The 13502-nt window shown below is 45.5% G+C and overlaps 1 protein-coding gene across 3 annotated transcripts in view; it reads right to left on the reverse strand.

The window, feature by feature from the left end:
- The window catches only part of LDLRAD3 (low density lipoprotein receptor class A domain containing 3), a 285609-nt gene extending 272708 nt beyond the window's left edge, over window positions 1–12901 (reverse strand). For 2 of the 3 annotated variants that reach the window (XM_050759446.1, XM_050759444.1), the window contains exon 1: window positions 12747–12901. In XM_050759446.1, coding sequence (XP_050615403.1) covers window positions 12747–12792 — 46 coding nt within the window. In that variant the 5' untranslated portion in view covers window positions 12793–12901. The remainder of the gene's footprint in view (window positions 1–12746) is intronic. The other variant, XM_050759445.1, reaches the window with a different exon arrangement.
- Between the last annotated feature and the right edge of the window lie 601 nt (window positions 12902–13502).

A 13502-nucleotide genomic window follows, 5' to 3' on the forward strand; every position in this document is an offset into this window, starting at 1 on the left:
TCGAGACCATCCTGGCTAACACCGTGAAACCCCGTCTCTACTGAAAATACAAAAAATTAGCTGGGCGTGGTGGCAGGCGCCTGTGGTCCCAGCTACTCGGGAGGCTGAGGCAGCAGAATGGCATGAATCCGGGAAGCGGAGCTTGCAGTGAGCCGAGATTGCACCACTGCACTCCAGCCTGGGCAACAGAGCGAGACTCCGTCTCAAAAATAAATAAATAAATAAATAAATAAATAAATAAATAAATAAATAAATAAAAAGTGTTTACATGCATTATCTTATTTAAAATATTTCTACATGGTAAGGACCATTATTATACCTATTAACAGACGAAGATGTGATGGATTTAAAAAGTTTAAGAAACCTAGCCAAGATCAAGGCAAGGAGCTGGAATCTGAACCCAGACTGACTCACTCTAAAGCCTGTATTCTTAATCACCATATTAATGCCCCTCAAACTTTAATATGCACATGTATCACCTGGGGATCTTGTTAAAATGCAGATTCTGACTCAGGGGATGCTGATGCTGTTGGTCTGTCAACTACATTAAGAGTAGCAAAGCTCTACACAATCCATATGGTAAAATCTTAAAAGAGAAAATACACTATACTCAACCAGGAAAATGTTTTCTAATAATTATTTTGAATTTTATTTTTAGAGATGGGGGTCTTGCTATGTTGCCCAGGCTGGTCTCCACTCCTGGCCTCAAGCGATCCTCCTGTCTCAGCCTCCCTAGTAGCTAGAATTACAGGCATGAGCCACCATGCCCAGCTCTGTTATCAAACAATTTAAATAATGTGAATGCTTAATAATACATAACGAAAATACACCTTCTTCTCAGTAACCTTTAAATCCTCTTTCTATCCATATAAGGGGCCCGAAGTTGCTCTTGTAAATTCCCACCAGCAGACGACTCTTGGGCAGCCACTGGTGTCAGGCTTACTAAGCCCAACTCAAAGTTAGTTAATCAAACTTCTCATCTCATTAGCAGGAAGGATTTGATCCCCATAGCTTCCATTAGTGAGCACTTCTGTAGATCCAGGGAGCAGGTATGTGTAGGAAAGGCCCCTGGGGGCTCCTCAAGGAACGGGTCAGTCCCACCCACCATTCCCACTGCACAAACCACCCAGTCCTCAGCACCTGATGAGCACTTCCCCATACCCACAGACCTTACTTAAAACATTAGAACTGTGTATTCTCTAAATATTTTAACTTTCGAAAACTTGGCAAGCACCAGCTAATTTTATACTTAGAGAATCTTCAATACCCTTTTCATTATGTTCCTAATTCTTCATGTCTTTTTATGTGGGATGATCAGATATTTGTTGTTTAATGAACCTTTTGTCATTTGCAGTAACCCTGTTTATCTATTTTAATGCTTAATGCTATGAAATTACTTATATGATACCATAAAAGTAGTCCTTACATAATAGATTTTATTTCCTTAATTTTTCACTCTATTATCTCTTGGATTTTACTACGTGTCCTAAAGTGAGTAGATAGGTGTTTTCTTTTAAAAAGAATTAGTAACATTTTGCTTTATATTTAGTCTTCAGTTGGCGTATTTATATCGCCTTCCACTTTCCTTTAATGTTATATGTACTGATGTGTTTCCTTCCTGGAATCATTAGGGTGGTTTGACCAGCAAAGTTTTATTTCCTTTTAAACTAGACCAGAAGATAACCAACTGTTCCTTACTATTTCATGTGTTTAATACTGTTTTTGTTTTGTTTTGTTTTGAGAGAGAGTGTCTCATTCTGTCGCCCAGGCTGGAGTGCAGTGGCGCAATCTCGGCTCATTATAACCTCTATCTCCCAGGTTCGAGTGATTCTCGTGCCTCAGCCTCCTGAGTAGCTGGGATTACAGGCATGTGGCACCATGCCCAGCTAATTTTTATATTTTTAGTAGAGATAGCGTTTCGTCATGTTGGCCAGGCTGGACTCCAAGTCCTGGCCTCAGGTTATCTGCCCACCTCGGCCTCCCAAGGTGTAAGCCAGCGCACCCGGCCTAAAACTGATATCTTAGAAAACAGACCTGCTTTATTTCCTCTTGGTGACCTCCCCTACTTGTTAAGTAAACTATGTAAACTCCCTTCAGATGGAATTAAGATGCATAGCAGTTTTCATTAGCCTGTCAGAAGCCCTTTTGATACGTCACATGCTAGTCTCATAGTGAATCTAATTTATCACCTGATTTTAAACTGCTCTAGTACATTGCCCTATCAAAGGCCTCTTTTTCTTCGCCTTTTTAAGCCAAGGGATATCTTGTAAAGATCTTTCCAAGTCTTTGAAGATCAATGAGACTGTTCTAAACTCCAGCGAAGGAGAAGCAATTTTCACCAAAAGGCAGAATTAGCTTGGCCAGGTAAATTTCATTCACCATGGCTTAGTCTGACTCTCCCAATTCCGTCTCTTTTTCAAAGTCATAGTCATGTCTTTAGTGATCCCCTCCATTCCTTCTTATAGGTAACCTAGAGGAAATCCTACTGTGTGCCTAACACTATGCCAAGCATTGAATCAGGTTCTGGAGTATAACAGTAAATAAGATAGACATCAAAAACACAATAGACTGCATCCCGCCTCACGGAGCTTTAGACACAGGAAAACAAGAATTCTTTTTTCTGTTCAGGATTGTTGCCAAGTCACATCTTATGGGTACTTTCAAAAGATGCTGATGTTGCCCTTCAATTCTGGGCAGTGTTCCTTTCTCTGAAAATATATATATATATTTATATATATATTCATATTTTGTATATCTCTGACTGTTCTGGTATGCTCATTATTCAAAAACCGAACCCTATGATATTTTTGACATCTGTTAGCTTTTCTTGTATTATCATTTACTTGAATAACATAAATGAACTCTGGGTATGCTAAACCTTTATATCACCACTGCCCTTCACAGGATCCACCAATGCTTATTGTTTCACTATAACATTTACAAGATTAGTTCTATCTTTCATTAATACCAAATATTCTTAACGTAAAAGTCATTCTTTCCAACTTTATCTCTTTTACAGTAGTAAGCACCAACTCATTCCAATCCTGTTTCCCCAGGTTCCTGCCAGCTGGGCTCACTCGCTGGTCTCATACTTTTTAATCAAGCTGATGCCAATGTTTTAATCAATCTGTTTTTGAAACATCTTACTTAGTTCTCTTCTGGTTACTCTTAGCATTAACCATTTTTTACAGCTTGAACTCTGATGAAATACCCTGTGTTGCTAATCACTCATTCCCTCCCCAAATTCCCTCAATTTTATTTTTATAATAAAAAAACAAGTTAAATTTAGAACTTTCCAAATCAATCAAGGGGCTTTTTTCAACTGACTGTGGAACTACAAGTGTGACTAGGGCTCATTTTTCAGCCATGTCCAATTAGTTTAACGACGCCTGGAGAACACTGCTCTGATTCAAAGCTAAAGCTGAAGGAAAATGTTCCAGTAATGCCATCAAAGAGGACACACTTCTGACATTCCCCAAGCCAAACTCACTGGGTCTTATAATAATGAGAAGGGATTTTTAATGCAATAAAATTAAACACCCTTTATGCTTTCATTTCTCTATGCCAACAAACACATAAGTGTACCACTGCCACCTGGAACACTGGCACCTTGGGTTTGCAAGTCTTCTAAATCAAGTTATTCATAAATTCCTTATCCTTGCAGTACCCGGATGCCCAAGGCCTGTTCCAGAGTAAGCTAAGGGGCCTGCCCTCCCTCCCTGTGGCTGCTCTCCAGGACAGAGACAACATCGTCTGCACACTGCGCTATTTGTCTGTCAAAAATCACAGTTCGATTTGGGCAACAGTGAATTCACCCAATTTATCACCAGTCTCTTGATATCACAATGACTCACTAAAAGGAGAGTCCAGTTCTCAGGTCTCTGGAAAGGCCCTGGGGGTGAGTTTAAAATCCTGGGGTTCACTCTGCTCTGCCTGTAGTTAACACTGTACGGCCCTGTGGCATTACTTTCTCACAAGGCACCACTGCCTACTTTCTCGCAAGAGCCCCTTAGTTTGAAGCAACAAGATGGGGTCAATTATTTCTAGTTTCTTTCTGGAGCGACACATTAAAATTTCTGCTTCCACAATAAAGAACATCAATCTCTAGTTTAGGAACGTTCTCTCATACATGGACCATATAAGCTTAAAAGCTTAAGCTCAGGGTCAGAAAGCAATTTTAAGAATACTTTAAATTCTCTTTTGATATGAGGCATTATCATCAGTGCTATATCTTTGTCTGGAAAATCTATTTCCGGACTTTTTGAACAGTGGGTCCTTCTATTTGGCACCCAGTACTATTTGAGGGAAGTGCTGGGGGAAAAGAAAGCCTTTTGGTGGGTATTCTAACAAAATATTCCCGTAAAGGGGGGAAAAATTGTCTCCATCATTAATATATTCAAAGGCAAGTGTCATGGTGCTAAAATAACTTGTTTATTCTTATTTTTGTTTCTTTTAATAAATTGAGTCTCTGCGAAAGCCAATTTAAACCCCTATACTGATACGTTCTCCACATAGGGGAACAGCAGTTTCTATCAGACAGACAGGCCATTTGAATAAAATCAACTTGAGATGCCCCCCACTCCAATGGCTCTCTAACAAATCATTCTATCCAATACGATAAGCATGGAGTCAATACTGACATCCCTATGCAATGCTGGAATTCTCCAGCACGAGGTAGATGGTGCGATTCTTCTCCCAACAAATACAGACTTGGATTTCTATTCTATACCAAAGCAGCAGAGCCAGTGGTTAGGAGACCACGCAGACCCACATGCCAATTCTGAAACTATCTCTTACTGGTCGAAGGTTTAGGAAAGTCACTGAACCTTTTAGTTTCCTCATCTATACAATGGTAGAGCATACTACCTACCTGAATAAACTGCTCTGAAAAAGAAATAAGATCCACCAGCAGAGAAATTATTAAATAAATTATAGTATGTACACATCCCGGAAAGCTATTTTTAAAAGAATGGGTAGGTATATAAGAGCGGAAAGAAAGATGGCCAGGAAGACACATTTATTTGATGTTGTAACGTCTCTGACATCAGGACATACCTAATGGCCAACTGCATCTTCTAAAAGCATGGGGTGTGTGGAAGCTGTGATTCATTGGTCACTGGCAGTGCCTGGGTAAACTTGCTCACAGCTGTTCGTACATCAACACTTCCATCGAGTTATGTGCATGGCTGGTGCTGCACAGGTTGAACTGACCTGCTATTTGGAATGTCCTTTAAAAGATGATGTTAAAATGCGGCATTGAAATGAAAAATTAAACACATTCGTGTATACACAAAGAGGTAGGGAAACAACATGAATTTGATAATAGTGAAGCAAATATCTCTCACTGCAAGAAATGACTATAATTCCGTATTTTCTTGCAAAGCAAGAGCCAGCGCTTTAAGAGATTTAAAAGAGGAAAACACGAATAACTGAAGGTGTATCAGCTGTACTTCTGAGAGCAGCAAAAGGGGTGTCTGCTCAAGAGCCGAGCAAAGCAAGGGAAGGTGAGGGAAACTGCCAAATTGCTTGGGAATAACTGAAATGTCTAAACAGGAGACAGATGTGACCCACTCACACGGCTCAAAATAAAATTGATGAAATATAGTACTTGAGTTAAACAGTCAGCCAAAAAACTACAGATACAGACAAGCACGAGCTCATTAAATTATGTCTGTGTGTGTATCTGTATATAAATATAAATCCATGTTAAAAAAAATTGATACATACCGGACGATTCACAGTAGTTACTTAAGGGAGGGGAGAGAAATGGGAAAGGAACATGAAGGAAGATTTTAACGTTTTATTATTGCCATTACTTCTAATTTGTTTGAATTTCGTATCATAAGCACGTACTCAGTCTGTGTATTTTATTTATTTACTTACTTAGTTATTTTTATTTTATTTTTTGAGACGGAGTCTCGCTATGTCATCCAGGCTGGAGTCAGTGGCACGATCTCGGCTCACGGCAACCTCCACCTCCTGGGTTCAAGTGATTCTCCTGCCTCAGCCTCCCAAGTAGCTGGGATTACAGATCCATGCCACCACTCCTGGCTAAATTTTTGTGTTTTTAGTAGAGATTGGGTTTCACCACGTTAGCCAGGATGGTCTCGATCTTCTGACCTTGTGATCCACCCACCTCAGCCTCACAAAGTGCTGGAATTACAGGCATGAGCCACTGCGCGTGGCCCCCGTGTACTATTTTTGCAGTGTTTGTCATTCAAGAAGTTTACAACAAAATAAGGCACACACAGTCCTGCCACCCTGCCAGTCAGAGTAAACCTTCAATGAATGGGAGTCACTCTCACTCTTCTAAACACCACAAAAGAAAAAGTATCATAGACATTTAATATATGATCCCAGTCCCTCAAGGAGTTTTCAATCTAGCAGGATTTAGAAGAGAGGTTTTATACATACAGTGTACATATATAACCAGGGTATACACACACACGTACACACGTATATATTGTGTATGACCATAAGGTAAAGAAGGCTATTGTCCAAAAGCCACAGAAGACATTTCTAGCTCAAACCTCAGAAGCCTAGAGCTGGAAAAGTCGCAGAGCACCAATACACGTATACCAATATTTTATCTGGAAACCTAAAGAAGCAAACTAGGACACGTGTCATCACCTCTGAAACCTGTTCAAGAATGACACATCGATTAAATATCCCTGAAGATGCAGTACCCATGTTTGCCTGGGCACTGTGACATCTTCACAGCTCTGTGTTCCCATCAAGGTCCAAGATCCATCAGTACGTCTCCTGTTTAGAAATGCCTCCGAGATAACGCTGGCGGAGAGCCTCTACCCTTCTCAGATAAGGAAGAAGAAGGTCACCAATCCCATTTCCATCAGCGGGTCATTTGGGTCTTTGAGGGCAAAGAACAAGTTTTACATGGCTTTGCCTACCCCTGGAAATAAGACACAGTGCCTGGGTGTGGCAGAGCTGATGGCACAATGACGAACAACCAAATAAAACGTTAAGACATTTCTAGTTATCCAAAGACGAAGAAAATGATATCTGCACACTCAGGAAGCTAGAGCTCCCCACTAGAGAAGGTTTTTCCAAGAGGGTATGGTTTGAGACCAATGGTTCTGAACTGAGACAATGTGCACTTCTCCCCAGGAAGCCATCGTCTTCCTCTGGGTGCCACCTTGCGTCCTGGGAATTCATGCCCAAAAGAAGACAGCTGCAGATAAGTTATGTGGCAAGTCTGAAGAGAGGTGGAAGTACAATTCTTAAGGAAAGTTTGGAACAGAGCGAAGCAAAACGACAGCTGGAGGGGAAAGTGTCTTAAAGGAACTGAAGTTATTATAAAGCGACACAGAGCAACAAAGAGACTTTAGAGGAAAAAAGTGTAAGATGAAAACTTGTAAAAACACACACACACAGCTTGCTGCTGGTAGAGACGATTTTCCCAAGCACCTGCAGAACGACTCAAGTTGTAAGGCCTTTTGATGGCAAGGGAGAAGGAATTATGGGGAGGGAGAGGGGAGCCCAGAAGAACAATACCTACTCTGTGGAGTGGAGGAAGGGGAACTTCCAGGGTTAGGATTTCAACACAAGGCTTCCAAGGCAAACTGGCAGCTTGTGCTCCTGCAGCCCTCAGGGATAGTGAACCTCCCAGGTTTAACATTCAGGTAACCAGGTGGCTTTTGGTGTCAGCTGTCACCTGCCTGTCACCTGCTTTCTCTGCATATGTCTCTCCCAAGGAAACCACATATAGAAAATTCCAGAGGTTTTCACTCTAACACAAGAGGAAAGCGAGAGGGAAAGGGTCAGTGCTGAGGGCATTTCTGGTTAAGAATGGGTTTTCCCATGGAACTGTGTGGCTACAAAACATAAAGCCAAAGCCCAAAGGCCCTTGAGAGTAGGATGGCGTCTTGACCCCCTGCATCCAGAAGACACATTTAGGATGCACAGAAATGTGCTCAAGATGCATCCACCCTAGACCAGGGGTTCTCAACTAGGGGCAACGTGGCAATGTCGGGAGGCAGTTTTGGCCATCACCACTCTGGGTGAAGAGGAAGCCAATATGGGCATCGAGAACTAGTGATGCTGCTGTGACCATCCCGCAATGTACCGGACAGCCCCCACAACAAAGAACTATCCATGCCAAGGTGTCATTGGTACCAACGCTGAGAAACCCTGTCCGAGACTAACCCCATCCCTGCAACCACCTCCAAAAGCCCTAAGAATCATACCTCAAGTAAACTTTTGCTATTCCCCCCGACCAAGCAGTTACTCTGCCATAAACATCCACGTACTATCTTAAGATATATTAAACATCAAGCCAACGATGTGACAAGCAAATATGGCATATCAAAAGTACCTGGCTGCTCTCCCAGCAAACATCTTCAAGGCACTCCTTAGCATCCAAGTGAGTAGATATTTTCACAGCAATAGAAGGCAGTTTCATACATATGCACATGCGTACACACAGACACACACACACACACACACACACACGAGCAGACAACTTAAAAATCTCCCTGGTTGTCACGTAGAGGCACTGGCAAAACAACAACAGCAAAACTGCATGGTTAGAATGGCCCAAGCATTTCCTAAGTATTTCTAAGACAGAAAGAGGAGAAAAAGAACAAACAAGAAAACCCAACAACCAAAAATAGATCCGTCCCTGGGGCAATCCCACAGCTAAAAACAGTTCCATCACTCCAAGGCATGTCCATGCTGTACTTATTTTTTTAATTCTAAAATACAATAAACACATTTTAAGGGTGGAAATATGAATTTAGAGCTCAAAGAATAAAAACGAAGCCCCATGTGATTACAATTCGGGTCAAGAAATCGAACCCTGGCTGGTATCATGTCCCTGCCTAGCGTGTCTGTCACTCACCCACACACACAGCAAAAGGACCAGAGTTATTCTGAAAAAGGTTCACCTTCACATAAGGATTGAGATGTACTTTATGTATTTACCATGAACACCAAAGTGTCCTGCAGAGAAAGCTGATGTCTCTGCTGAACAAATCCTGGGCAGTGACCACAAAGTGAACAGATATGGGGAGGGGGAGCATTCATGTACACAATCTCATTGATTCTGTCAATTCACAAGAGTGATGTGGAGGAAAGGCATGGAAGCATGGTGCAGGAAGGCTGGAAACAGAACGGCAACAGCCCAGGTTGGGGGCAAGGAGAAGCTTAAGTTACAATCTAGGCTTCAGCCTTTATTGTGGTATCCTGGGTATTATCAGTCTCTCCTGAACCACACAATGATTTCCTGCCACATGATATCCTTGGCAAGTTTCAATGGGATCATGTGCTTAAAGTAATGAGCAAAGCATCTCACACACAGGAGATGTTTCACTAATAGTGGGTTCCCTCTCTTCCCCTTGCCCACGCAAACAGGCAAGGCTGTAAAGGCCAATTCTTTTTTCTTTTTTTTTTTTTTTTAAATTGAGGCAATCTTGTTCTGGGGTGCAGTGGCGCGATCTTCGCTTACCGCAACCCCCACTTCCCAAGTTCAAGTGATTCTCCCACCTCGGCCTCCAGAGTAGCTGGGATTACAGGCACACGTCACCACGCCTGGCTAATTTTTGTATTTTTAGTAGAGATGAGGGTTTCACCATGTGGGTCAGGCTGCTCTCAAACTCCTGACCTCAAGTGATCCACTCGCCTTGGCCTCCCAAAGTGCTGGGATTACAGGCGTGAGCCACCACACCGGCTTAAGGCCAATTCTTTAATATGAAATTACTTGATTATAAGTGTTCCTAAACTCCAAATTCTCTAAACTGCTTTACAAAGGTGACAAGTCCACTTTCAATTTATCCTGCAGACTGGCTGAAAGGTGTCTAAACCACTCTTCAAGGCCCAGAATTTACCACCCCACCCTCTCCTACTCTAATCTCTCTCCCTCCCCCACCTATCCCAGAGTAAATGGCCTAAGTTGGCTGTCAGGAAAAAACATCTCACACCCCAGTAGGGAGCCTCAGTCACATCTCTTTGAAGATGAAAAGCAACAAGGTGTGTTTATTTGTACTCTGGTGTACAAGGCCTCTTCTAGGCCTCATCTTCCTGAGCTGAGCTGAGCTGTGCTGAGCTGTGCACAGCCACTCAGCTAGTTAAAAACAACAAAACCCATCCCTCGCACCACTAAGCAGATCTTTGCAGGAGAAAAGGTCAATACTCACTGCTGGGAGTACACACGGGAAAATCAAGCCTTTTCACTGATAAACAATGTCAGAAGGTCTAGGCCAAGGTCAGTCCTGGAGGAGGTGAGAAGATGGGACCATCACCCAGCATGGCCGCCTTTGGAAATATCTCAAGCCCTACACACTTACACCCACTGACTGCACCCACATGCAGGAAAACTGGACATCAGATGACGTGACCCGGGCTGAGTCTCTCTCGCAGGATACGTTAAAAAATAGTCACGGTGAAAATCAATGCTTCACTTCCCTAACACAAATAAAAACAAAGGAAGAAAAAAATACACAAGAAGGTTTCTAAGAAGGTTCCTGAATAAAAAAGGCCTCCAAACTGCTCTTGGAATGTCAGTGGCTTTCCAGCCCCACAAAGACCCAGGCTCTAACTAGGGTTCAACCTTGACCCCGCGATTCTTTGTCACAGACTAACAGATGGAGACAGAAATCCAAAGTCTTGGCTTTTACAATCTCTCTTGTTTTATCAACTTCCCAGAAGAGGATCGAAGCACAGGCTATGGGATGGAGGGGTAGGGTCTCTGGTCTGGCTATGAAACCCAAACTGAACCAAACAGGCTTTTCTTATGGGCTGGGCGCCCAGGAGCATCTGGTTGACATTAGGAAAAATGACCAGCCCTGTTTCTGGCAACACTTGGGTCAAAGTGAAGTCCATGCTAAAAAGATGATGCTTAATGTAACATGAAAGATGCACACACTCCAACCTGCCTAGATGTTTCTAAGGAAGCAACTGTAAAGGTAATTCAAAGCCCTCAGATAATGGAAAACGCACTGGGGACAGTTACGCTATTCCTCCCCCTACCCCTCCACTCCCCACTATGACCATTTTATTTATTTTAGCCCTATTTTAGATGTACACACACACATTAAATAGCCACTGCTGACCAGAGAGGGACAAAATTAACTTTACAACTATTTTTACAGAGATGGAGACTCAACTAAAGCAACCCAGTACCAACTGGGAGATGCAATAAATAACAGTTTCTATTTGGCCACAGTGGCTCTCCCAGGGCACACACAAGAGCCAGCTGTCCTTCTCAGATGCTATGAGGGGACACACCACAGCTACACAAATTGAATTTGTGAATCCAAACAGGTCTTCATGTCTGTAGACGCCCTGGAAATCGACCTGCTCTAACAGCCTCCAAACAATTCACACCTGCTCCTGGGTGCCCAATGTCCTGTGAGAACTCTCTCCCCAGGTGTACTAATTTAAGGGCACTCTCACCCAGACCTGGTTAAAAATCCACAGCAGTCACCAGGAGGTCTAGCCCCTCCCTGGAAGCCCAGCAAACCCACAAGCATCTAAATGGGGTATCAGAGGAGAGGAGATGATGTCATGGGTCTGAGAGCAGGAAAGGCTGCCTAGTGGGCTGTGAGGATGCCCAGGACCAGGGACATCAAGGAAGAGGGGATAGTTCCCTTTAACGCATTCATATCTCCAAGGGACAGCTCAGAATGAAGTGAGCCTCAACTTAGCAAACCCACACACCACCAAAGACACCTCGACAGCCAAGCTGCTAGAAGCACTTGGCAAAACAGGGCAGCTATTAGATATGCGGATGGCACAAACGCCAGGCAGGCAAGACTCTACTGAAGAAAGTTCACTGGGCCCTGTCACCCACATTCTGGACATCAGATGCCCAGAAATAAACGTCAAAGGACCCAGGGCGGGTCCAGCCCAGGAGGGACAGCTGACAGCTGTGGGCGGCGGGCAGGGGCAGAGGAGGAAGGGCTCCCAGGCTGGAATTCGGATCGTGCCCACATCAGCAGAAAAGTTCCTGGGAACAGCACGCTGTCTGGAAGGGAAGCAGGCTTGCTGCGGTCCAGGCCCCGGGATGCACACGCGGTAGTGATGCCAAGTTCAAAGGGCCGCCGGATGAAGCCCCGTGTCCTCTCCCAGGGCCCCTCGCCGGTCAGGGCGCCTATCGCCGGGCAAGCAGGGTGGTCAGACGTCTTAAATAAAGCTTCGGTTCCCAGGATCAGAGGGAAAAATGAAGAATTCCCAGATCCGGCCCTGCTTCAACTCACTTTACCCAAACCAAACAGTCCCAGAGAGGAATGAAAGGAAGCAGCTTTCCTACTCCCTCCGCGGTGCAAGTGGGGAAACTGAGGCACGGAGTGCACGCCAGAGACTCGGGAAGAGGCCCCGAGGAGGCTAACGCAGCCGCGCGCGCCCGGGCGTCTGGGAAGACGAGACCAGGGAAGAGTTCTCTCCTCTCCTCTCCCCGCCTCCGTTCCTCAACACACACAACACACACACAGCCACACTCGAGCTACGCCCAATCGGGGCAGCCGCCGGGCTCCCCAGACCCGGACCGCACAGAGCCCCGCCCGCGCACACAGCACAACACGACCCGGCGCGCACGCCCACACAATAGGACGGCGCGCACCCCGCGGCGGCCCCTCCGCAGGGTCCCGGCCAGCCGGGCGCCGGGGTCCGCCCTCCGCGCACACCCACGCCCGGAGAGCGGCCCGTGCCCGGGAGGGGACGCAATGGCACCCGGCCGCCGCGCCCCGCACCCCTTGCCCTGCGGGAAGTTCGCCGGCCGCCCCCCGACTCACCCGCGGCGCTGCTCAGCAGCAGGCACAGCGGCCCCAGCAGCCACATGGCGCGGCCGCCGCTCCCGCTGCCCGGCGCCGTCGCTGCCCCCGCGGCCTCGGCGCTGACCCCGCCCCTCGCCGCGCCGGCCCCGCCCTCCCGCCTGTCCCTCCTCCCGCCAGCCCGCCCAGGGCCCGGCCCCGGCCCCGGCCCCGGCCCGGCTCCGCTAAGTTTTGCAAGCGCCTGGGCTGCGCGTGGCCGCCGGCATCCTACCCTGGGTGTCCTGACTCCGAGGGGCCGCCGAGAGGGGCGGAGGGTTCACCCTTTCGGTCTCTCGTCGCCTCCCGGGTCTGGCCGCGGGGGTCTTCTAACAGCCTGGACTCTGTTCTCTGCCTCCTTTTGTCCCTCTCATTTCTGCCTTTGCTTCCACACCCAGCGAGATGCAGCGCCCAGCCCAAAACTTGAGTTCTTTACTCAAACTACAAAGTGAGTTTACTACCGAGAGAGAAAAACTTAAAGGGCCAAATCTTATGAGAAAATTGTAGTATATTTTTAGTAGCGAGTGTGGAATACCAGTGCTTCTCAAACTTTAATATGCATCCGGCACACTTGACGATCTTGTGAAAATACTGATTCTTTGATTCAGTAGATCTGGCGTGGAGCCTGAGTTTCTGCATTTTTACCATCGTGGCTGATTCCAAGGCTGATGATCCTGGAGCCACAGGTAAGAGCAGCTGACACCTTCCATGCACACAGGGTGGACCACACGAGTTATTTTG

This window comes from Macaca thibetana, chromosome 14, assembly GCF_024542745.1.
Source record: "Macaca thibetana thibetana isolate TM-01 chromosome 14, ASM2454274v1, whole genome shotgun sequence".
Lineage (NCBI taxonomy): Eukaryota > Metazoa > Chordata > Mammalia > Primates > Cercopithecidae > Macaca > Macaca thibetana.